Source organism: Dipodomys merriami, unplaced genomic scaffold, assembly GCF_024711535.1.
Source record: "Dipodomys merriami isolate MVZ:Mamm:240054 unplaced genomic scaffold, mDipMer1.0.p SCAF_10, whole genome shotgun sequence".
NCBI lineage: Eukaryota > Metazoa > Chordata > Mammalia > Rodentia > Heteromyidae > Dipodomys > Dipodomys merriami.
In genome coordinates, this window is record NW_027202271.1 from 47,422,896 (window position 1) to 47,449,191 (window position 26,296).

At 38.2% G+C, this 26,296-nt stretch overlaps 1 protein-coding gene across 6 annotated transcripts in view; it reads left to right on the plus strand.

Moving 5' to 3' along the window:
• Cfap54 (cilia and flagella associated protein 54) overlaps window positions 1–26,296 on the plus strand; it is a 248,380-nt gene that overhangs the window by 114,116 nt on the left and 107,968 nt on the right. For 5 of the 6 annotated variants that reach the window (XM_069990518.1, XM_069990555.1, XM_069990527.1 and 2 more), the window contains exons 37-45: window positions 2,682–2,905; window positions 2,996–3,131; window positions 6,316–6,424; window positions 16,833–16,985; window positions 18,504–18,698; window positions 20,311–20,398; window positions 20,655–20,855; window positions 24,033–24,099; window positions 25,832–26,014. In XM_069990518.1, the coding sequence (XP_069846619.1) occupies window positions 2,682–2,905; window positions 2,996–3,131; window positions 6,316–6,424; window positions 16,833–16,985; window positions 18,504–18,698; window positions 20,311–20,398; window positions 20,655–20,855; window positions 24,033–24,099; window positions 25,832–26,014 (1,356 nt within the window). The remainder of the gene's footprint in view (window positions 1–2,681; window positions 2,906–2,995; window positions 3,132–6,315; window positions 6,425–16,832; window positions 16,986–18,503; window positions 18,699–20,310; window positions 20,399–20,654; window positions 20,856–24,032; window positions 24,100–25,831; window positions 26,015–26,296) is intronic. The other variant, XM_069990561.1, reaches the window with a different exon arrangement.

A 26,296-nucleotide genomic window follows, 5' to 3' on the forward strand; every position in this document is an offset into this window, starting at 1 on the left:
GACATTTAGGTAATTATTTAAAAATTATTTTAAAAATTATTAAAAAATGTATCTTTTACTATGAAGCCTATAAAGCCTGGGATGAGTGTAAAACTGATACTTTCTCTTCAGTTTTCACTTGATTTTCTGTATTTCATTTGCTTTTCATTATTATTTGTTTGCACTATACAACTTGCATTAATATTAACTAAAATATCTTATTCTAATAATTTAATTTGAAGGAAATGGAAATATTTCCACCTCCTAAAACATTCCATCTCCTAAACTAAGCTAAGTACATTTAATCTACATGATAATCTTTTTGACAGATAAAGAAGTAGATTCAGAGGATGACTTGTCAGTTGATCTTTATACCAGTTTTATTATTCCAAATATGGTAGAAATTGCAGTTATTTAAAATCTACCACATTGTCATTTAAATTGTGGAAACAAAGTAGAAAATGCAAATAAATTAGCTTAAACATATTGAAATATATGCCAGAGAGGTGTGGCTTGTATGGTATAGTGTTCAAGGCCTGAGTTCAAACACCAGAACTGCCAAAATAAGTCACAAAGTCACATAAACAGTGTCTTTGTAATATTTCAGAAGGAAAATAGGTAATAGCAATAGGTAATAGCAATATATCAGAAGAATAAGCTGGGTGCTGGAGGCTCACACCTGTAATCCTAGCTACTTAGGAGGCTGAGGCAGTAAAGTCCATGAGACTCTTACCTCTAATTAATCACTAGAAAATTAGAAGTGGCACTGTAGCTCAAGCATTAGCCTTGAGGAAAAATAGCTCAGGGACAGTGCCCAAGTCCCAAATTCAAGCCCCATGACTACAAAATAAAAGAGTAAATAGGATTAAACTATTGGAAACCTCCTCCCCCTTTGGTATTGTGTCACTGCCATTTAAAATCAGGCTCTTGAACTTCCTAAGCAGGTGTTCTGTCACATGAGCCACTCCACCAGCCTCTTTCTGGGTTGATTATTTTCAAGATAGGGTTTTATGTTCAGGCCAACCTGGACTACAACCAGCATTGCTGGGATAACATGTAGGTGCCACTGTGCCCAGCCATAGGTTAGGATGGAATATGATCCTCCAGACCTCGGCATCTTCTCCATAGGTAGAAACAATGACTCTGTACTTTTGGTAAAACAGGCCTTCTACAATATTTTCCACTCCACAAGTTTGACCTGACATCAATGAATGAGACATCAGTGAATGAGACATAATCTGAAAACCAATAAATGTAACTGTTAGGTAAATTAAATAGGTTGGTTTAATTAGGTAGCCAATGAAGAGTACACCATATGGTATTCAGGCAGGAAGAGAAGTTTACTGAACTGCTGCCCTGCCATGCATGGTGGAGAAGTTCATGGCTGAAGGGAAGGGGCTGAGGTCCCACCTGAGAAGGGACGGCGGAGAAGGTGTAGCCAGGCATGGGAAGGTGTGGTCACACAGGATGCTGATGTGACCTCAGGGCCTGGGACCCTCCCTTGGTCTGATGTGAGTCTTGACCTGAGGGTGGTCCAGAGTATGACCTCAAAGGGGGAAGTGACTGTCTCCAGGTATGCCAGTTACTGGGTGGAGACTTAGCTAAGAGGTAGGGAGGCCTGTGTCAGTATTGCCTGGGGCAGACCTCACAGTAACCAACATACTAAGGAATAAAATTTGTTTGTCCTAAAGTTCTACTATGTTGGTTTAATATCCTTATTTATTTAAATGGCTAGAGACTGTACACTATTGAGAAGTATGGATCTCAGATTATGATGTGTAAACATTAGCTATATGTGTTTATTTCACTTTAAGTTTGAAATATTTAAAATCAAATAAAATTTGAAATTCACTTACTTAAGTCACATTTCAGAAGTTCATTATCTATATTTGTCTGGTGACTAAATTGTATTATATTGACCAGGGCAACTACAGCTCAGAAAATTCTGTTGGATGGTATCACTTCAGGTGATCAAGCTTTGATTTGTATTAAAATGTATTTTAATTGTTTAGTCCAGTTGAATTTTTATTTATTTTTTGGTCATGGGGCTTGAACTGTCCCTCGGCTCTTTAGCTCAAGGCTAGTACTCTACCACTTGAGCCACAGCGACACTTCCAGTTTTCTGATGGTTTTTATTGGAGATCAGTCATGGACTTTCCTACCTGGGCTGGCTTTGAACTCAGATCCTCAGATTTCAGCCTCCTGGGTAGCTAGGATTACAGGTGTGAACCACCAGTGCCCAGCATCAGTTGAGTTATTTTTAGTTGAGTTATTTTGTCACATTAGAAACTTTGTTGTTGTTGTTGGTTGTGGGGCTTGAACTCAAGGCCTGGGTACTGTCCCTGAGCTACTTTGTACTCAAGACTAGTGCTCTACCACTTGAGTTACAGCATCACTTCTGGTTTTTGAGTTATTAATTGGAGATAAGAATATCATGGAGACTTTTCTGCCTGGGTTGTCTTCGAACTGCAATCACCAGATCTCAGCCTCTGGAGTAGCTAGGATTTCAGGCATGAGCCACTAGCGTCCAGCTTTTTTAATTGTTTTATTTTTCTTTTTAATAGTACTGGGTTTAAGCCTTGAGCTTGCTAGATACCTTACTACTTGAGCCATATCCCCAGCCATATTATGACATTCATTTGTTGGAAAAAATACTTAGTAAAATCTGAAATTATAAAGAAATGTTTTTAAATGTGTTACAGTTTATTGAAGACAATGGAGAGTTCAGTGTCCCAAGTTGTTATGGGAATATCAAATATGATAATGGTGGTTCCAGCCTTGTTTTTGAACATCCTCTGGATGACATAAATGTGGTTGATTTGAAATGGATCCATGACTTTGTGTTAAAATCTTTAGAAATTTTATATCAAGTGGAAAAATGGGAAACACTTGTATCACTTGCTATTCAATTTAATATAATTTCACAGTAAGTAATGACAATTAGAAAGAGCAGACTTCTTTTGGAAAATCAAGTTTTTTTTTAAACGGATATAATGTATTCCTTACTTGTGCCTAGTGAGCGATACACAGAACAAGTGACACCACTGCTAGTATATGCCCAACGTCAGCTCCTTCTGAGAATTAAGAAGTTCCAGGGCCCTGATATTTCCCAACAACCGTGTGCACGATATGAGGCTGAACACAAAGAGAAGGTAAGGGCAGTGGTATCCATGCAGTTGTGGAAATTACTACCAATAGAAAAGATTTAGGAACCAAGAGGGCATGCCGAGCATGATTTTCACCTAGATATTCTTTATCCCAATCAGCAAACATTATAAGAAGCCTACTGTGTGCCAGTATTTTTTAGAAACAGTATGAAGTTAAGTCCTTATTTGAAGTAGAGTGTGAGAGCAAGAGAAGAATTAAGGTTGTTTTCAAGGCATCTTGAGTAGTGAGAAAGATGGGTGTCATCAGTTGACATGAGCCACCAGTCCCCAGCTTCTTTTTTATGTTTTTTATTGTAAAAATACTGTACAGAGGGGTTACAGTTATATGAGTAGGGTAATGAGTACATTTCCTATCAAGCATTGTTAAGTTCCTCCTTTGTTTTTCCCCTACCTCCCTTCCCACCCCACCTCCCCAACTCCTTCCCCACTCAAGTTGTAAAGTTTGTTCTCAATATAGTTTCTTGTACATCTCATTGTTAAATAGCTCAACCTGTATCCTTATTTTGTTATTTCCCTTCCCCTTCCCAAATTAGAAAAATGTATATACAAGATTCAGAGCACCAAGGTCAAATACAGTGAAAACAAGGGTTATACTGTGGAGGAAGAACATATAAGAGAAACAAAAAAATCACATAGTGCATTTTAAATGTGTTAAAACAATAGCAAGAAAGAAAAAAATACCGTGTTCCTATTGCTCTTAATGTAGCAGATAGAAATGACTCTTAAAAACCTGAGTCACTTAATATAATTTTTTCCAAGTCTTTCCCTTTCCTAACAAATGGGGCAGTGTCATTCTTTCTGATGGAAGCATCAGAAATGTACCACATTTTCTTGATTCACTCATCTACTGAGGGACATCTGGGTTGGTTCCATATCTTAGCTATGGTGAATAATGCTGTGAAAAACATAGTTGTGCTGGTAGCTTTAGTATGTTCTTGTTTGTGATTGTTTGGGTAAATGCCTAAAAGTGGGATTGCTGGGCCATAGGGGAGCTCTATGTGGAGTCTTTTGAGGAACCTCTATACTGCTTTCCAGAGTGTCTGAACAAGTTTACACTCCCACCAACAATGCAGTAGGGTTCCCTTTTGGCTACACCCCTTCCAGCATCTGCTATTAGAGTTCTTGATTATAGCCATTCTAACTGGGGTGAGGTGGAATCTCAGTGTTGTTTTGATTTGCATTTCTTTTATGGCCAGAGAAGTTGAACATTTCTTCATGTGTATATTAGCCATTCTTATTTCCTCTTCAGAGAAGTTTCTCTTTAAGTCTTTAGCCCACTTATTTTTTTATTTTTATTTTTATTTTAATTTTTTGTGAACATACTGTACAGAGAGGTTATTTAGCCCACTTATTAATGAGGTGGTTGTTTCTTTGAGGATTTGTTATCCAGTCCCAAAGAAATTTAGGCTGATGCTTTCCCTTATTTGCAATAATTAGTATACATATAGGATAATCTTATCAGATGAGCTGAAAGGCTCAAAGACTATGTACAAATGACCATATAAGATGATGCTAAGTGAAGATGAACCCCAAGATATGGACACAAGAGGTCTGTCTTTATTGTTATTGTTTTAAATGTACCATGTGATTTTATTATTATTTTTGTTGTTGTTTCCTTTGTATGTTCTTTCCCCTATGGCATATCTCCTGTTGTTACTGTATTCGATTTTGATCCCCTGCATCTTGTATATAAATATGTGTAATCTGGGGAGGGGAAGGGCAATAACAAAATGCTGAAACAAGGACACAGGATGGCCCATTGCAACAAAGATACCCACAGGACAGTATATTGGAAATGAACTTTACAACTTTCCACACCAAGGGCGGGTAGGGGGGACAGGAGTGAGGGAGCTGGGGGAGGGAAGGGATAGTGGGACAACAATAAGGAAGGGCAGGGGTAACAATGATTGACACGTAATATATTCATTGTCTTTCTCATGTAACTGTAACCCTTCTGTACATCTTCATAATAAAATAAAAAAAATTAAAAAATAAAAAAACACCTGAGTCAGACCATGTCACACCTGTGCTTAAAATCCTGTGCTACCTTTGCATCTAATTCAGAGTAAAGTGAACATATTTTTTGTGACTTTAATGTAATTTATCATTCATAACATATCCTCTTGTTACTGGCTGGTGACTATTACCCTCTCTCCCCCAAATTCTTGCTTCAGGGGCTTTACATCTGCTGTTGTCTTTCTTGGAATGCTGCTCTTCCAAATGCCTATATCAATTTTCTTCCTTATGACATATTTTAGTTAGTTATGTGTCTGTTTGCATTCTTTTTCTCCACAGAAGTCATGATTCTTTGTTTTATTATATATTTTATTACTTTATTTTTCTTAACACTTAGAATAAATTCCTTACAATTAAGAATTGTTCATTTTGTCATCTGTCTTCCTTCCAGCATGGAACACCCAATAGTTGTTTAATAAATGTTATTTAAGCTGGAGACGTGGAAATAACCAGGTTAGGTAGACTGTGGGAAGGAATTACATCTCATTATATTATATTTACGTCTTGCTATAGACGTGTCCACAGAACAATAAAGGAGCAGGCATATGAGACTAGAGTTCAAGGAGGGCTGTTTTTGGAATGATCCCTCAAATATCTAGACATAGGAGTAGAGAAATGTTGACTGCATTTGACTTGGAAAGAATTTCCTTCTATCTAAAACTTTTCTGTTTTCAGATATTTTATAATTTGAGGACTCAAATATCTGTTAGAAAATAAGTTGTCAAAATACTACAGAGGCAATTAATTTTGAAAAACTTCACTGGGGAAGTTAAAATTGCACTAATTATGAGTAGGCTGGAAAATCTGCCATCAGAAAAGCAGGCTATATTTTAAATATGCTTAAACTTACCTAATATAATATATATTTAGACTAGTGAATTTATAGTATATGAGAAAATCATATTGTAATTGCACTACATAATTTGCATAATATTCTTCCAGCTATGTTGTATAAAAGCAATATGAAAAGTTACGAAGTAGTGTTTTATCCCAAAAGTTCTCATGATTAAATGCTATTCTGTTAGCTGTTACTTTTACCATTGTCTTATTATCTCCTTATTTTAAAAGATGAGAAAAACATTTCAAGTAATCCAAATTTAAACTTTTTTACCCCCAGTTAAGAAATATTTTTCTTTCATCTTTCCTTTTAAAGATAACCTGCCGAAATTTCATTGGGAAACAGCTCAAGATTGATCCTTCTTCACCCAAAATAATAGAAACAGGAAACAATGTGGATTTACTAACAGTGCTCATCTATTCAGGTCAGAATCAACTTAAACTTGAACCTTGATTTCCTTCAAAACAAAGTTTGCCAATGTGTTCTGAATGTCAATTACAATGTTTGTGAAATTTATTTTACAGGTTCATTTGTATGTAATCTATTTGACACTTACCATCTTACATTGCTATAAATGTTACTTCAGGGGGAATTAAACACTTTTTCAAGAAAATGGACATGTGTTGAGTTATGTGCTGGCTCTAAAAGCTGTTATCAGAGTGTGATGGATGTCATATCTGCTAACATTTCATTGTCCAAAGTTGGGTGGACACATCTAACACTAAAGGATTAAAGTATTATGTTCTAATTCTGTACTCAGGGTAAAGAGATACAGAATCTGTGAAGGGCTCTTGTGACTCAGGAAACAAGAAGAAGAATAACAGTGTATGACAGAAGTGGGACATCCCCTAACAGGTGGAAGCCCACGCAAGAAAACTTGGAGAATAGGAAGCAGTCACCAGTCAGGTCACATAACATATAGGTAGCTTTTTTGCTGTGATACCCTTGCCTTACTCCAGCTGTTTCCCCTTCCTGAAATATTCTTTCTACCACCTAGATGTCTGACTGAAAAGCCCTCCCCTTATTTACATTTTCATGTATATCTTTTCAATGACTTACCCATACCAGTTTTAAACAGTACCCTGCCCGCTTCCTCTCATTTTCTTTAACCCTGCTGTATGCTTTTTAATGCTGAAAAACTTCTTATCTCTCAGACTATATACTTTAGGATTTATGTACTATTTATTGATTACTAATTTCCTCTCCTACAGTATGAGTTCTGTGATAGCAGGGGTCACTGTTTTATCACTGATATCATTGGTATCTCTTATTTGCTAATGAATGACTTTGTGACTTTAGAAATGAGGAGGAGTATTTTGAGCAGTGTAGCAGTGGTGTGTTACATCTGCAGAGATTCAATGAATAGAGAATTGCCTTTTATGAAACAGGAGGAGAGGGGAAAGAGATGAGTAGGATAGATGGAGAGAGGCAGAGAAGAAGGGAGAGACACAGATACCAAGAGACAAAGAGCAGAAGCCAGAGGGAATGCAGATTTCAGGAGGCTCAGGAGAGCCTACTTTTGTTTACATGTCTCTTCGATGAAAGAAGAGGAGTATGGGTATATATTTAAGGAAAGAGCCAGTAGAGAAGGAAAACTAGAGACAAAGATTTTTTTTTTTTTTTACTGGAGCAGGACTTTGAGGAAGAAAACGCAGGGATTGAGATACAAGAGGGATGAACATTGTTTCTGCTAAGGGGAAAAGAAGGATGTAGGAAGGTTTGTGGATAGAAAAAGTGGAAGTTGAAGGTTTCTCATTGAATGTGGGAGGTTTTCTTGATGGGAGTTGGAGGTTTCAAACAATATTTTACTACTGGGAAAAAGAGAAATGAAGAAGGATTTAGATAACATGGCTAGTGACCATGACTGTAGGTTTTACTGTCAATAATAAATCAGATTGCCTTTGGATTTAGCAAAGAATGGAAGGACCGCCTTTGGTTACAGATGTGATTCTTCCTGGGTATGTTCTCCCTTTCTAGATCCTTTCTGTGAAACCTTGGGGATCCCCAGTTTTAGGTTCTGTACTTGAATATAATTATCATGATCACTTCTAGCCTCAAAAGGTAACTACAAATGTGAGAAACTGGACCAAGAATTGTGACTAACATACCCCATGTACCAGTAGAGGCTTATATGTGATGATACAATGTATAAACAAAGCACTTTGCTTCCTTTTTGTTAAAGCAGTATTTGGTAAGGCAAGCTGAAGTGGTAGGGCAGAAGAGAAGTCAGTAATCTTTTGATTGGATTCTCAACTGTGGTGGACTTCTAGCCTTTGAACTATGATTACAGTAGGAATATTTGAAGAGATAAAAAGTGAATACATTATAATAGCAGTAGTAATATTGAGCTATAACTGTATTGAGATTCTTTAATTTTACAGTGTTAGGAGATAGGCATTATTATGTTCATATTACAGGTAAGAAAATGAAATATTACTACTAAGTAGAAGGACCTTGACTCAAACATTGTCGTCAATTTAATTGCTCCATCTGTGAGTGTTCCACAGAACTAGAAGCCTACTCCACACAGCTTGCTTTTAGGTTAGAATCTTCTTTAAATTTATAATACTCAAGAAATATTTGGCTGTGTACATATGACCATATAAGATGATGCTAAGTGAAGATGAACCCTAAGATATGGACACAAAAGGTCTGTCTTCATTGTCATTGTTTTAAATGTACCATGTGATTTTATATATTTATTTTTGTTGTTGTTTCCTTTGTATGTTCTTTCCCCTTTTGTCACTGTACTTGATTTTGGTACCCTGCATCTTGTATATACATTTGTCTAATCTGGGGAGGGGAAGGGGAATAACAAAATGCCAAAACAAGAACGTAGGATGACCCATTGCAACAAGGATGCCCACAGGACAGTATATTGGAAACGAACTTTACAACTTCTGGCTGGGGGATGTGAGGGTGGGGGAGGGAAAGGGATAGTGGGACAACAACAAGGGAAGAAGAGGTAATAATGATTGACAAGTAATGTACTCATTGCCTTACTCATGTAATTGTAACCCCTCTGTACAGCATGTTTTCAACAAAATAAAATTAAATTTAAAAAGGAAGTAATTGGCTGTATTTCAGTGTCCAAGTGAGGCAAGCACTTTATTCTGACTTATTGTGACAGTATTGTAATTTTTAGATGACTTTGCATACTGATCAGAGGTTTTATATTAACTGTTTTTTTTTAAAGCATTCCAATTTACAGCTTTTTCTTTTCTTTTCTTTCCTTTTTTTCTTTGTCGGTTTTGGGGCTTGAACTCTTGGCTTGGGCGCTGTCCCTGCACTCTTCAGCTCAAGGCAAGCGCTCTACAGCTTGAGTCACAGTGCCACTTCCAGTTTTTTAGTGGTTTATTGGAGATAAGAGTCCACGGACTTTCCTGCCCTGTCTGGCTTTGAACCGGGATCCTCAGATCTCAGCCTCCCAAGTAGCTAGGATTACAGGCGTGAGCCACCGACGCCTGGCTCAGTTTACAGCTCTTTATATGACACTAAGACCTTTGTAACTAGGAGTATCTTTATACCTATGCTTTGGAGATTATACTGCTGATTTTTTCTCAGTATTCTAAATTCAAATCATTGATGGGTCTATGAGTATGTTGAGTCTTTTTAAAAATTTTTATGTTGAGAATACCATACAGAGAAGTTACAATTACATGGGCAAGGTAATGAGTACATTTCTTATCAAGCATTGTTGCTTCCTCTTTGTTTCCCCTTCCCATCCCTTCCCATACTCCTCCCTCCCCCTACCCCCACCCCCCACCAATGTTGTAAAGTTCGTTTTTTGACATAAATGACTTGTACATCTCATTGTTGCAATGGGTCCACCAGTATCCCTAGTTAAACGATTTGTTTTTGCCCTTTCCCTCCACAAATTATACCTACATCAAATACAGTGAAAGCATGTTGAGTCTTATGATGTCACCATGATCGGCTTGAAATTCTTTTTTTTTTGGGGGGGGGTACGGTCATGGAGCCTGAACTCTGGGCCTGGGCGCTATCCCTCAGCTCTTCAGCTCAAGGCTAGCGCTCTACCACTTGAGCCACAGCACCACTTGCGGCTTTTTTCTTTTTGCTTATGTGGTGCTGAAGAATCGAACCCAGGACCTCATGCATGCAAGGCAAGCACTCTACCACTGAGCCACCTTCCCAGTCCTGGCTTGAAATTCTTATAAGTCTGAGGACACTCATGATGCTTTCCACATCAGATCACTGCTTGAACCTTACAGTTATTTCTTTTGGCTTAACAGCTTTTGGTGTGATGCTTAGTATATTTAATTATTCACAACAGATACTGTAATTCCCTAGTGCCAAGGAACATTTGGTGTTCTCATTATTTAACAGCATCCTATTCTCCTTTCAACTATTTAATAATGCATATGTAATTTGGTATAGTCTCAGTAGGGTTTGGAGAACTGAGAATACCTCATTGTATAGTTATTGTATTCTTGCCTGCTTGTTAAGCTCTGTGGGAGTGATAAGCCTGGATATGCCTTTTATTGTGAGCTGTTTTTGCATTTTATTTGGGATCTCTTTCTTGAGCTTTGACCTTATTGCTATTTAAGTTCTCTGATGGGGATACTCAGTCCTGAGATGTGTTGGAATTTCCAGCTCATTGACAGGTATGTTTTATTAGTGCCCTAGACATTTGAATTAATGTAATAACTAAATGTGTAGAAAGCAGTTGAAAAGTTCAAATCATTCCCTGGGTTCCTTTCTTGGTGGACCCAGCTCTCAGGAGTCATTGGCATTTTGGTTTTTATTGCTACCTCAGTACAATTAAAGACATAATAGCTTACTCTCCTCCTCCTCCTCCTCCTCCTCCTCCTCCTCCTCCTCCTCCTCCTCCTCCTCCTCCTCCTCCTCCTCCTCCTCCTCCTCCTCCTCCCCCTCCTCCTCCTCCACCTCCTCCTCCTCTTCTTCCTCTACCTCTTCCTTCTCCTCTTCCTTACCAATGTTTTTTTGAATAGTTTTATGAAGTATCTATGAATGTTTTCAGAAGGGAGCCCCCTTGAGACACAGCTATTAGGATAAAGGCTCTGAATGAGGATATTTCCTCATTTCTTTGTATTATTTATTTCATGTAGACAGCCAGAACACCACCAACAGAACACTGATTAGACTAATTAAAAAGGTATTCTAAGACATGAAAAAGACTATAAAACAGAAAGAAGTAAGGAAAGAAATAAGATCAAGGGAAGGAAGAAGGAAGAAAAAAGACTAAAAGAAAAAAGCAAAGAAAAAGACTGTTGAGGTGGTATTCTAGCTACTTGGGAGGCAGCAGTTGGGAGGATCATGGCTAAGGCAACCCAGGCAAAAAGTTCACAAGACAGCATTGTAACCGATAAAAAGCTAGGGGCAGTGGCATCTTCTCTTGTTATTAGTTACATAGTAAGTGCACACAGGAGGACCACAGTCCAGGATGGTCTGGGCAGAAACACGAGGTCTTACAATAATGAAACCAAAAATGAGTGAGAACATGGCTAAAGTGGGAGAATGCTTATCTGACAAGTTCAAGGTCCTGAATTCAAACTCTAAGACCACACCAAAAAAGTAAAATATAGTTTGAGAAAAGTGCAAAGAAGGATTATTTATCAGCATATATTTGATTTAAAAAATAGCAGGATGATTTTTATTCAGACGATTTATTGTAAACACTTAGAGTTTAAGTTTTCAAAGCAAGGACTGTTTTGTTCACTTGTATTTGTTCACTTGTATTTGTATTTGTTCACTGGCATAGACTTGTCAATGCTCAATATGTGCAGTCATGCATCACTTAATGACAGACATACATTATGAGAAATGTATCATTTGGCCATTCCATGTTGTGTGATCTTCAGACAGTGTATTTGTACAAACTAAGATGGCTATGACATTAGAGGTGATATAATATAGGCTTGTGGAACTGTCATTGTATATGTGGGTTATCATTTACTAAAATGTTCCTAGGTGGCACATATCTATATTTTAAAATATGACTAGCAGTTATAATGTGAGCCAGTGTCTTCTAAATGTGTCTCATGCTGGAAACAGGTTGGAACAATGAACTTCTAAGGTAAATATTATCATACCAAATTTAACATGTGTTAATACTAAGATTTGGAGAGAGTACTATCAGTATATGGGGGGTTCCAGCCTTCCTCTTTCCGTTTATTATGGGTCAAATGTTTGTGGCCCCTCAAAATTCATATGTCAAGTTTCTAATCTTGCAATAGGAAGGTATTAGAGGTGAGGTATTTGAGAAGTGATTCGTGAGAGTGGGGTCCACATTAATGGGACTGCAGCTCTTTTAAAAAGGCACCAGAATAAAGGAGAGCATAGTAGGAAGAGGAGGCAGAGCAGTAATGGAAAGCCAGGTCACATAGAGCCCTATAGATTTACTGTAGGTAATTGGGGACGAGGGGAAGATGGAAGGGTTGGGAAAAGGGGTGACATAAATCTACTTAAATTTAAAGGGCATCTCCTAGTATCTGTGCCAAGAGCACATAGTAGTGTGGAAACAAGAAAACAATGAAGAAGACAATAGCTGTAATTGAGAGCATATGGTGAGTTATGGTGGGTCTCAAAGTGTATTTTCTGGAGGGAGGTCCTACAGAATTTGTGATTGGGCATGAGAAAATAGTTGAAACCAGAGTTTTAGGTTCCAGGCCCAAACCCTACAAGTTCTACAAGTCAGGTCAGGCCACTGACCCCTTTTGCCAAATAAAGAGACAGGATGAAGGACAGAGAAAATGGGTTTATTATAGTTATATAATAAACATAGTTTATTATACTATATTATATATATATTATGGTTATATAATACATGCTATGGGAAGACAGAACTTTAGATCACCTTGGAGTACAGACATGAGCTGTAGATTTAAATATACAAGGAGCCTAGGGTAGCAGGGAGAGAGATATGCATAATAATTAAATAGTCCTGGTCTAAGTGTGGCCTGGTGGACCATTATTTCAGTCCTTGTTTTGGGAGGTGCTCCTAAGAAATTGTTATTGCTGTCATTACTGATCAGGATTAAACAACTCTTCATTATTTAGTGGATATTTTGTCTTGAGGAGGCTCCATTGTTTCTTAGGGTTAGTTTTGGTTCACCGTCATAAAGATACTATCAATTATTTCTTCCTGTCCCAAATTCCAAGGTGATTACAAAGTGATTCCAGACAGAGAGAGTGGCTTACAGCAAAGAAATATACAAAATGGAAGCAAGGATGCTAAGCTTTTCTCTTGGTTGTAGATTATTCTTGGGATAAAGTAAACTTCAGCAGTGTTTTTCAGCAAAAACAACTTTTAAACATCTCTTGATGATTCTAGCTTTCAGCCCAAGCATCTGGAAAGGTGAAACCATCTTTAATGAGATGAAAGACTATGGGAGGAAGGTATTTTTATGGGTTTGTGTGTGTGTGTGTGTGTGTGTGTGTGTGTGTGTGTGTGTGTGTGTGTGAGAGAGAGAGAGAGAGAGAGAGAGAGAGAGAGAGAGAGAGAGAGAGAGAGAGAGAGAGAGAGAAAGAGACAGACAGACAGACAGACAGACAGACAGACAGACAGACAGACAGAGACAGAAACAGAGACAGAGAGAGATAGATTAGGAAATCAGTTAGGAACATATTTGAGCTGTGCGTTTGGCTCACAACACAGTAGACCCTTGGGTACATGAGTGGATTTGAGGAGAATTGGGGCCAGAGACATAAATTTGGGTGCTATTAGCATGTGGCCAAGACCAAAGACAATCATTAAAAGATAAGTGCAAATTAAGAAGAAGAAAATGCAATCCAGTGACTGAGCTGGGATTTCAAGTGAAGAGGTCAAATTGATGAGGATAAACTAGCAAAGAATATCAAATATGGTCCATGAAATTGGACCTTTAAGTAAGAAGGGGAGAAGCTTCATTTAAGTGGGTACGTGAGAGTATGGGAAATAATGAATGCAGAAAACTTTTTAGGAATTTTGATGTAAAGTGAAACAGAGAAATAAGATTATAGCCTGAGGGAAAATTGGTCAAGAGAGAGAAATTTTGTCTTTGTTTTTTTTATCTGTAAGTGGTTGTATGAGGGGTGTCAATTCAACAGACCAACTTCTTTTTTTTGGGGGGGGGGTCTGGTCATGGGGCCTGAACTCTGGGCCTGGGCGCTGTCCCTCAGCTCTTCAGCTCAAGGCTAGCACTCTACCACTTGAGCCACAGCACCACTTCCGGCTTTTTTCTTATGTGGTGCTGAGGAATCGAACCCAGGGCCTTGAGCATGCAAGGCAAGTGCTCTACCACTGAGCCACCTTCCCAGCCCCTGTCTTTGTTTTTTTTTAAGACAAGAGAAATAGCTGCAAAGTGTGAGAATGATTCCGCAGAGTGGAAAATCAATGGTTTGGAGAGGGAAATGGGAAAAATGTCAGTGGTTTGGGGAAAGAGATGAAAACTACTTCAGTAATGCCCCAGAGGTGTGCAGGTCCTGGAGTCTGCATGAATATGGTGAGAAATCACCTTGGGCTACTTGATTCCTTTTTCTTTCCAGTTTGGTAGGGAGTAATTCAGAAGCTGGAGGAAGAGATGACTCTTACCTTTACCTCAAAACCAATTACCCATTCCTGTTGCTTCTAAGTTGCCATGCCTGGTGTGTGTCTGTCATTTCTATTGCTACCAATCTTAGTTGAGTTAAATTATACAGTGTCTGTGTTGTGGCTCAACAGTTTCAGTCACCTGTGCAACAAGAATATGATGGTTGGCTAACTCTTCCTAAATTACCATCTCTTGCCATCAAGAGTCCTGCTCAAAACCCTTCCTTAGCTTTCCATCTGAAGAAAGTAAAGTCAGCTTCCTTAGGGAGGGCTTCAGGATTTTGGTAGATACATTATTGTTCAACTGTACTGGTCCTGCTGACTAAATGTGCCCCAAACTTTTCACCCCTTTCCTACTTCTTCTGTATACCTACTGGCAAAAATCAGGAAAGGCATCTCAATTAGCATATAGTTTATTAAGAGGCTGATCTATATCAGGCCTTTCTATGTATTAGATTCCCCATCTGTGAAATAAGGATAATAATGGTACTTACATTTTGTGGTTGTTTGGCAGACTTTATCAATCACAGTAAATTATTGTTTCCAACATACTTAAGTCCTTAATAAATTTTAGCGATTCTTATAGAATATAATTCTTTCTTTCCTTCCCTCCCTCCCTCCCTTCCTCCCTTCCTTTCCCTTCCTTCTTTTCCCTTCCCTTCCCTTTATTCCTCCCTCCTTCCTTTCCTCCCTGCCTTTTCTCTTTTTCTTCCCTTCCTCCCTCCTTTTCTCACTCCCTCTCTTCCTTTTCTTTCCTTTCTCTCTTTTCCCCTTCCTTCCTTCCTTCCTTCCTTCCTTCCTTCCTTCCTTCCTTCCTTCCTTCCTATCTCTCTCTCTTTCTTTCTCTCTTTTTCTTTCTTTCTTTCTTTTTTCTCTTTCTTTCTTTCTCCCTTCCTTCCTTCCTTCCTTCCTTCCTTTCTTTCTTTCTTTCTTTCTTTCTTTCTTTCTTTCTTTCTTTCTTTCTTTCTTTCTTTCTTTCTTTCTTTCTTTCTTCCTCTCTCTCTCTCTCTCTCTCTCTCTCTCTCTCTCTCTCTCTCTCTCTCTCTCTCTCTCTCTCTCTCTCTCTCTCTCTTTCCTGGAACTTGAACTTTATGCATGTTAGAAAGGTGCTCTACCATTTGAACCACATCTCCTTTTTGCTCTAGTTATTTTTTTATAGGTCCTCCCTTTTTGCCTGGGTTCACCTGAACCATTATTCCTCTGTGTAACTGAGATGACAGAATCATGCCACTACAATGTTTCTGTTACTGTGGATCTTACAGTTCTGGCCTTGAACTTCAGTCTTCCTGGTCTTCTGTCTCCTGAGTAGCTAGAAGAACAGCTGTGAGACACTGGTACTGGTTCTTAAAATCTTTCTTGTCTACCCTTTTCTGTCTATGCTGACAACTTGCTTCTATCTTTCCCTTGTTTTGCCATGTAGTTAGATATTCTGTGAGTATTACTTTACTATTCTAGTGTTAGAATGTCCTTTTTCTTCAGCTACTCTGTGAAGGCATGCCCCTTCCTGTATTACAGCTTTGTTATCTTTTAGATTGGTACACTGTGAAGGACTAGTCATTCAGCTTATTGAAGAAATAAATCTGTTATTCAGTGTTGAAGCCTGTACTTCTTGCTCTCTTGAACCTTCTTCATGGTGTATGCAACCCATCTGTAGCCTCATTTCCAGGCAGTTTACTCACTGGCCCAGAGGTGTCACCTCAATGCTGTTGGACCATCTCTCCTTTCTGGAACTTTTCAGGACCCCGGTTAGTTCCAACCCGGAACCATCCCTTCCCCACAACACATGCCTGTCCCTCAACCTTCCTTTCCTCTGCACTTTTCTATCTTAGGAACGTGTCTTTTTCTCCCCTTCAGAGAGCAATTATCCATTTCCAAGATTCTTTGTTTCCCTTTTTCCTCTTTTTCCCAAAGGCACCTTTGCTTTGAAGAGGCTGCTGAAAAAGAGCAGATTCTTTCTTTTTTTTTTTTTTTAATGATCAGCAGAAGAAAAAGTAGGAGGCTTCATAAGGAAAATTGGCAAGACCCAAAGCTATTTGCATTTCATAATAATCAAAACTTTCCTAAGATTTTTTTTAAAGAACTTTGAAATATCCCAAAAGGAGAGAGAGAGAGAGAGAGAAAAGATTTGAATGTTGAAACACCTGCTGCAGATCTGGGGACTTTGAATTTAGCAGCTTCAGGTTGGGACCAAGAAATTCTCTGAATTAGAACCACATTTGCTACTAGTTGGCTCTGTGCAGCGTTTCATCCCATCGCCCCCCTCTCCTCTCTTTTCTTTCAGAATACATCCAAGCCAAACAGCTCCTCTGTGTGCCTGTGGATGTGACAGATACTTTGAGATGCTTTAGAGAGTCCCTGGAAAAGTCCAGATACCATAACAGATCAATCCGACACAGCAGGAAGTTGTTTTCATTGTTTCTTGCACAGACACAAGGTAAATGCTTGTACTATGTTCCCTGATAATTGTTTATATGGGTCTGCTTCCTAGGGATAGACCACAGCCTGTCCTTGTACCCCTTCCTGCCAATATCCAGTCCTGTTGTCTGGCAAAACCCTGACTCACCTGCTTTTGTACTTTCTGCCAAATTAGCAAAACTGAAGCAAAACAAAAATCTCTGTTGGGTACAGTGGATGTGAAGATAATATTTCTTACTTTTGAAATTCTTTACACTGATGTTCTTTCCATTTTCTTTGCAGGTGTGGAAATAGGATCATGTTTTTTTTCATTAGTAAATAGATTGAGTCATACTGGGTTAATTTTTTACCAAAAATCAATTTATCAATTTCAAAGAAACAGATACATTTTAAAATAAGCATCAAGATTTTAAAAAATTAATCCTTTAGATTTTGTTCTTAGAGATTTCTTTCTGTTTAAAACCACAGTTGCTGGTTAAATTATTTTCATTTTGTCTCTTCTCAATATCTATTAACTTGTGAATTCAATCAAGGCAGGGCCTGGTTTGGTTAAGTGATATACTCAGAAAAGAATATTCTCAAAGTTAGGTTGGGAAAACTGAATTGTTTGTAGTGAGGGTAGTTTAAATTTTTTAATTAGAATCTGTTTGTGCCTTTTGCTCTCAAATTCATCAGAATAAAAAGAAACTTAAAATAACTAAAATTAGATTTAAACTCATTTCTAAGTAAAATGCTTATTCCACTGAGATTATCCTATGGAGATTTGACCAATGTTTGTAACTACCGGAAGCTTTATTTATTTACATAGTTATTTATTCAACAATTTGGGCTATATTGTGTCTGTGTTGTCTTCAGACTTACATTGTATTAACTTAGCTTTCTTTATCATGTTTACCTTCTTTCACTTACTTAATACATTAGTGATAGGAAAGGACATGAATTGAAAAAGTAAATATAGCTCTTAAGAATGGTTTTAAACTGGCCTTGAACCTCACTATTCTCATTAGTCCTTCCTGCTCTGCAGGCTATGGACTTCAAAATGCACATTAGTTTCTCACTCTGCTCTTTTTGATGGCTTTGGTAGTGTTTTTTTCTTTTTTCCTATGTGTTCTCTCATCTTAAAAAGAGAGACTCTTTCTTCATTGCCTTCTGTCTCAGGCCAGAACTACATGTGTGTTGCTTCCATCCCAGAGGTTTCTGCCTCAAAGGCAAAGCAACATCTTACTGTTGGAAGCTATTTTAAAAAGACAAACTCAAACTGTGTAATTTCCATTCATCCCCAGGAGAAGCAAAGTATTAGGTGAGCATGAGCTTTCTGGCTTGTGGGCTGCAGTGGTCTGAGTGAAATAACTTGGGCCCAGGGCCCATCGTGCACGCAAGAATTGTGAGAAAACTTGTCTCTCAACCTGCATACAAGTCCTATGTCTCTATAAAGTTTTTCCTTCCTTCCCTGCCCCATTTCCATTCCTTTTCCCTCCTGCCAACTTCTCTTACTTCTCCATTTTACATTTTTAACTTTTTGTTTTCACAAATTTAGAAGACAAAGGAAGAGTAAACTCTTCAAGATCTGCCAAGAGGAAAGTAGAATTTTGCCTGGGGACTGAAGAGATGCACATGTCAACTCCTCCTGACCTTTCTCAGGAGCAATTCAGAGTTTGTAGTTCAGTGGAGAAAAACAAACTTCCCTATTCACAACTGGGACTGGTAATTTCTTCTTATCATCAAACTATTGGTAAGACTAAGCCATTATGTCTTCCTTGTCAATGTGACTGTATTAATGATAAGATAGCATCTGCTCTGAAAACATTGCTTTACAAGTAGGACAAAAGGGTTTGACCAGACTGTATTAATGATCCCCATGTAGGCAGTGACAGAACAGTCTCTCTACAGTATGTTTCCAGCCCTTGCCATTACCCACTTACCTGTGGCCAACATGAGGTTCTTGCTACCCTTCTTCCTTCCTCCTTGGCTCGAATTATGATCTCTGTACAGACAGGAACACAGCTTTGGCTGTGTTTTAGCTAATTTCTTTTCCTTCATCATATTCTTTTTTAAAATAAATTCTCAACTTGTATTGTATACTCTCAACTTTTATTGTAGACCCAGTATTGTTTTTGCAACAAACCATTTTAGGCCAAAATATGCCTACCTATGCTGTCCACATGGTTGGGTTTATAGGCATGTGCAGTTTGTTTTGTTGAAATGGGTCTTGCTCTTCCTACATATATTATTCCAAAAAACAATTGTGAGCTCTGATATAGAAGATAAGTAAATCAGTTTATAATAAAATAATCTCTTGGTTAATATGTAAATGCTCAGGCCTTAGAAGGTATGAAGACGTATGAGATGCTTTTTTCCTGTTCTGGTATCATGAATATGACAGCAATGATGTGAGCTAACATAGGTGTGGTATAGTGGCTTAAGTAAATTCAGCAGTGGGAAGCTTGGGGACATAATTTTCTAAATTGAGGAGTAAATCTTCTGAAATTCAGAATCAAACAAAGACTATAGTAGTTTCAGAACATTCAGGACTTTTAGAAGTCATGCCAGAATTCCATTTTTAGGTATAAAGTGAAAGTAGATATTAGACTCGGTTGTAACCAACTTTCTTTCTCACTTTTTCCTTTGCCATGGGGGAAGTTGTTGTACATTGCAGGCTGTCCAGAATCTCTAATCTTTGCTTACAAAATGCCAGTAGAGGCCCCATTGTGACTCTCCCTTAGATTACTAGGACAGGGTGCTAACCTCATTGGGGCCTAACCACACCATGCTTATCATGTATTTGACTACACAACTGATTGTGTAAGTGTGTGATATTATCTTTCTGCATGTACTTAAAAGGAAAAATCTAGTATACTATGTGTGAATTAAGATATCTCTGCTAAAAACAAACTTTTTGAGCCTTTTGGCTGTAGGATACTCTCACCCTGTGGCATTAAGGACCCTTGGGAATCTTGAGTACTACCTCTCTCTACAGGCTTCCAGACTCTCTAGAATACCATATTCCAGATGCACCCATTCTTCTCATGTGCACTGCTTTTCCCACTTTCATGTCCTTTTCAACATGTCTACCTGCCTGACCTCATTTTGTGTCCTCCATGGCACTTCCTTGTTTTGTGTGTGTTACACACAGTCGCTCATTCTGAAGTGTTCAAATAGCATGCCATTTGCTCTCTCTCTGGGTATATATACTATGTGACATTTGAAAGCACTGTTAGTTTGCAGGTTTCTTATTGCAGTCTGCACAGTTAAGGAATAATACAGTTTAAAATATTCTTGCAAATATTAAAGAAATATTTCCCCTGGAACTGACATTTATTCTTTCACTTGATTAAAAAATACAGATGTTCTCCAAGCCAGCAATCAAAGGAGTCTTAAAGTTCAGGCATTGCATTCACTTGGAAGTCTACTCATCTTTGCAGAAAAGAAAAGGTAGAGTTTTTGGAACACAAGTTTTCTCTTTTTTATTGAAAACTTTTTTTTAAAAATTAATCAAGACAATATATTTCCTCCTAAATTTTAGATAATAGAACATAGCTTCATTTTATTCAGCAAATTCTGCCTGAGAGAACTGCTATGAACAGTTTACTCTCTAACGCATTTGATGGAGTGTTTCTTCAGCATATTTGTGTTGCCTATTAGAAGACAGAGGCCAAAACATCCTACTTGGTACTCTGTTCTGTTGTAGAGCCGCTTTCAAGTGTTGGTGTCAAGCTCTTGATGATATATTCAGAAAAACAGATGTGCTGCATACTTGGAAAGAATTTGGTACCTCTCTCCCCAGTGCCACCCATGGTGCCAATTTCAAAGACTACAGTGAAGAATTTCTATCAAAAGTTGGCATTTGGGGGTGTTTGCAAGGTGCTGTCATAGCAGCAAAGATAGCACAGTGAGTATGAAAATGTAATAACTCACACTCTAGCTACTGGCTAGAGTGGGTCACATGGAGAGCATACCTCATGTACAGTTCTTGGACAGTTGTTCAGAGTGACATATTTTACTTACTGTGAAATTTATTGTTTATGACTATCTTTTCTTTCTGTGACACCTTCTATCCCCAAGATACAAGGACAACATGCTGACAGGCCAAGTACCTGGCATGGAGTGGACTTTTAACGAACAAGTTAAGGGAGGATCAGTTGGTGGGGGACAACAGGATGGGGGCTGGCTGACTCAGGCCTAAGGGCCTCATTACCTTGTATCTCAGCATGTCACTCATTCTCTCTGATCCTCAGTGTCCTCACCTGTTAAGTGTGGTGTTGTGGAGAAACTAGATTACTTGGCTTGCCACAACCCAGTACCACAAACTAAGTGCCTTGAACAACATAAATTTGTCATCTCTTAGCTCTATAGGCTGGACGTCTGAGGTCAAGGGACAGTGGACAGTTTCCCTGAGGCCTCTCTCCTTGTCTTCTATGCAAACAATGATCAATGTGTCTCTACAAGTCTTCTTTCTGGATGGCTCTTCTAATATCTTTTTCTTAACAAATTACTAGTCACATTGGATCAGAGCCCCCCACTTGACCTCATTTAATTAACTACATTTTTAAAAACTATCTCAAGTTCAGTCACATTCTAAGGTTATTGGGGTTAGGAGCTCAGCATACCAATTCTGGTGGGATACAATGTAGCTTATAACAGCTGTATTCCTATTGCTGATGTAATAAATTGCTACCAACTTGTGACTTAAACTATTTTTTAAGTGACGCTAGAGATTATACACTTGGCTCTGCACACTGCTAGGTAGATGCTATGTCACTGAGCTGTAGCCTCAACCTCACTGCAAACTTAGTATCTTACAGTATGAAGTTCAGAAGTGTTAAAATAAAGGTGTTAGCAGGGATGTGCTTTCTGGGGAAGCTTTAAGTGAGAATCTGTTTTTAGGCATATTTTGGCCTTATAGATTTCTTACATTCCATGATACATGACCCCAGGTCATTCCTCTATGTCAGTACCAAAAGCCTACCATCTTTCTCTTTCCCCCCCTCTCCCTTAATCCCCCATCTTCCCCCACAAGTTTCTTACTCTGTGTCTTACTGTCTCTGACCTCTACTTCCATCCTCCCATCTTTTCCTTTTGAGCTTCTGCCTTACTCTTATTAGGACCACTGTAATTACATTGGACCTACCTAAATAATGCAGAATAATTGTCTTATCTGCCAGATCTTTTCTGCTGCATAAGTTAAGATATTCATGAACTCCAGGGATTGAGACATGTATGTTTTAAGGAGCCATTATTTATTCTATTACAGTAACATGTGAATGTTTATCATAATGCTTTGTATATAATTAGCACTTCAAACTCTATTAGTATTTCATCAATGTGAGAAACATGAATATAAAGGTAGCAGAGGTGTCCACTATCTTTGAAGTTACTTCTTCAGCTCATCTGTAGGATGGAGTGATCGATCAGAGATCTACACTATAATTTGAGCTATAGAGCAAATTCAACAAAAAAGACTTTATTTCCAGATAGTATCTTTGGAGAAAACAAGCAAGAAATTACTACTGTAAAATTATTAAATGAGAAGGATCTTTTAAACCTGTGTTGAGTATGATTTTTTATACTTTTTTTTATAATTTAATTTAATTTTATTTGTGAACATACTGTACAGAGGAGTTACAATTACATGGGCAGGATAATGCGTACATTTCTTACCAAGCATTGCAGCCTCCTCCTTTGGTTTACCCTTCACATCCCTTCCCAGCCTCCCCCCTCCCCCCCAATCCCAATCCTTCTCCTTCCCCCCCTTCACCCCCCCCCCGCACCGACATTGTAAAGCTCGTTTTGGACATGACAACTTGTACTTCTCATTGTTGCAAGGAACACTCCCCATCCTACCATGACTTAAACTTGGCAGTCAGAACTAGAATAGCAAAGGGAGGAGGCAAGTTCACAGCTCAGGAAGGAATAGTTTTAGCATTCTTGCCAGAGGGCACCTCAGCTCTGAGCCTCTAAAGTTATTAGCTAGTGATTTCAGCCAGAAGAAAGCTATTTCCTGGTTATACAGCTCGAAGTCTGACTTCCACAGATGTGAGTCTACAGGAGCTTTAGCTGTTCTCCCAGACTCTTGAGTAGAGCAAACTCTTCTTACTGCAAAATGCCAACTCAAATACCCATACCGAGCAGCTGAACTCAGACTGGTTATGTTATTAATTTCATGAAGCTGCCTAGTGTTATCTAAATATGATTTAGGAGCAGGTAATGTGTACAGTTGCAAATGCAGTTTCAAGACCAATATAAGGAAAGTTCTCTAAAAGGACGTAAAAGAAGGCAATAGCAAATGGAGAGATCCTGTCTTAATGTTTGTGCAGAGACTTACTGTTGTGAGCAGTTCCATATAGCTAGTGTGAAAGTACATTTCTGCTTTCTTTAAGAGAGTAGTATTCAAATAGTTATCAAAAACCTTAATTGTCTACCTACTTTTGCCAAAAAGTACATTACTGGGTTTGTTCCACTGGTTTGGGGTCAGAAACTTCTTGGTTTTGTTGGAGAACTAATTCAAGGATGAACACAGAAGAGCTTACATAGGGGCAGGTTTATTGGTGCAAAGCAAAGCAAAAAAGCAGAAATGCACTTGCTGGACATAAGAGTGGGCAAGCTTAAGAAACAGCAATGCACTGGAGGTCCTAAGTCCTCAAGCTTTTATTGGGGTCATTCTGTTAACATCAGCAGTTCACTTATATGAAATCACTAATTTCACTTAACATTCTCATCACCAGGCTTCCTAACTGCTTACCTAACTTTTAGATTACTCCTATGTGTAGGAATTTACCCAATGACTATACCTTTAATAAGGTATATGCTCATAGTATGTGTTATATACCTTCAGTCTTCATATGTAGATATTTATGGGTTTTTTTGTGTGTACAACTAGAAGAAAATTGATGAAAAGTCACCAGCAATCATCTTTTAGTGGTAGGTCTACAGTTAATCTTTAATTTTCTTCTTTATGTTTTTCTTACATTTTCTTGTATAAATATTTTTCTAGTCTTTTCTACATCTTAGGTGCATGTTTAAAGACAATTTAGAAAATACCTAATTGGTTTTTCTTCTATTTATTTAGATTTATTAAGACACTGAACACTGAAAAGAGGATAAACTGTTGCCTTTTGTCTGCATTACTCTTTCAGGTAACATTTCATGTATGTTTCTTTATAGTAACACAGCTGTCAATTCATTCCATAAAAAATATGCGTCCCAGCTGGGTACCAGTAGTTTGTAATCCTAACTACGAGGAAGGCTGAGATCCGAAGATCACTGTTCAAAGCCAGCCCAGGCAGGAAGGCCTGTGAGACTCTTATTTCCAATTAACTACCAAAAAACTGGAAATAGAGATGTGGCTCAAGTGGTAGAGCACTAGCCTTGAGCAAAAAAGCTCAGGTACAGTGCCCAGGCCTGAATTCAAGCACCGGGGACAACACACTCTCTCTCTCTCTGTCTCTCTGCCTCTCTGTCTCTGTCTCTGTCTCTCTCTCTCTCTCTTTCTCTTTCTCTCTCTCTCTCTCTACACACACACACACACACACACACACACACACACACACACACACACACACACACACACACACACACACACACACACATATCCCAATCATAAAACTTTCAGGTAGGAAAATAATATGAACCATAATTAAATATCAAAAGCCCATATCTCCCTTGCTGGCTGAACTCCAGTCACATTTTCCTCTTTAATATTCAGCACCATCAGTTTTTTTCTTTCAAAGACGTTTTACAGATAGGCAAATTGAGTCTTCTCTCATTAATAAGATCTTTGTCACTAGCAATTAATGCAATACCAATCTACCTGACTCTAAATGGTTGCCTGAGGTTGTCACATCTCTAAGCAAAGCTGTGCTTTGTGTCATGATGTAAGTTATTTCATCTAATGAAGGCAAGAAATAAGTTTGAGAATACAGGAGTGTTTGTGTTTCTCAGGATTTTGGTTTGATTTCACTGAAGAAGAAAGCAACTTTTATCTGAAATCTGAGGCAGTCTGTGATTCAGAAATGTAGCCAGGGGCCTTTGCTGAATGCTAAAGGTTCTGTTTACTTTGATGGATGGACAGATGCTCTTGTTCTGTGTATCAGAAGAGGCTGATAGCTTCTGAAATGTAGGTAGATCAGTTTTGGGGGAAAGGCTTCTTCTTCTAACATAAGGTCAGACTTAGCAATTTTCTTATATGCCAAATACTTCTTCATGTGCTTCAAAGCAAAGAGGCAAAAGAGCTAAGAGAATGATGAGCTCCTTATGCCTCATTCTTTACATTCTCATGCTCCTTATTCTCCAAGGTAATGCTTTTTATGTTCTAGAAAATATGTGATGTGACTTTAAAAATGCTTCTGCCTTCATCCGAATAATGTAGAAGACACAGGACAAGGATCACAGTAGGAGCCTATTCCTGGGGAACAGTCAAGAGACCTTAATTGTGAACTAACTAAAGCAAAAGAGGACTGGTGGTGTGGCCAGTGGTAGTGCTACTGGAGAGTGGAGATTTGGCTCAAGTGGTAGAGCACAAGTATGAGGTCTTGCACTCAAAACCCTATACCCTCCCCCAAAGTTTAACATTTTATTTAATATGGATATTATTGTCATATTTGTAAAAATTAGCTGCTGAGATTTATTTTAATAGCTTCTTGGTTTTCAAAAATGATTTTTAAAGCAAATTTTTTAAATTAAAAAATTCAACAACTATTCTTTATATGAGAAGTAAAAGAATTCAACACCTATAACAATGAATGATAATAGTATAGTATTCTGTGGTGTATAGTGTACTAGGTATGTCAGAGTACTTTAGGAAGTGATACCTGTTTCCTTGTTGCAAATGGAATTTGTCACTCTTCGTTTCACTGTTTTCTGTTTCAGGGTTTGCTTCGAACCACACTTCCACATCCCAAAGCAGATCGTTGCTATGCTCAGTATGAAATCACTCAGCTACTCCCAGGCATTGAACTCTTCAGTGACAATTTCAGAGCTGATATCCGTTCTGTCATTGCCAGCCTGTATTACATCATCCGGGAACTGCATTTTGCTAAGCACAATCTAATTGTAAGTAATTTAAAAAATCAACAGCTTTGAACACAGTGTGCTGTTTTCCCCTCTTGTCTTATGCTTTTTAAGTTTTGCTATTGTTCTTTCAGTCAGTTCTTATTTAACTTTTAAATCCTGTAGGTTTGAGATTCTCATCTATCCTTCAGTGGCATCTTCTCTGACATAATTGGTTTTTTTTGGGGGGGGGTTGGATACAAAACAAGTCTATCTGATTTTTTTTACTCTATTATTTCACTTTTCTTTTTCTTGAGGAACTTGGCAAAGTTGTCTAGACTGTAT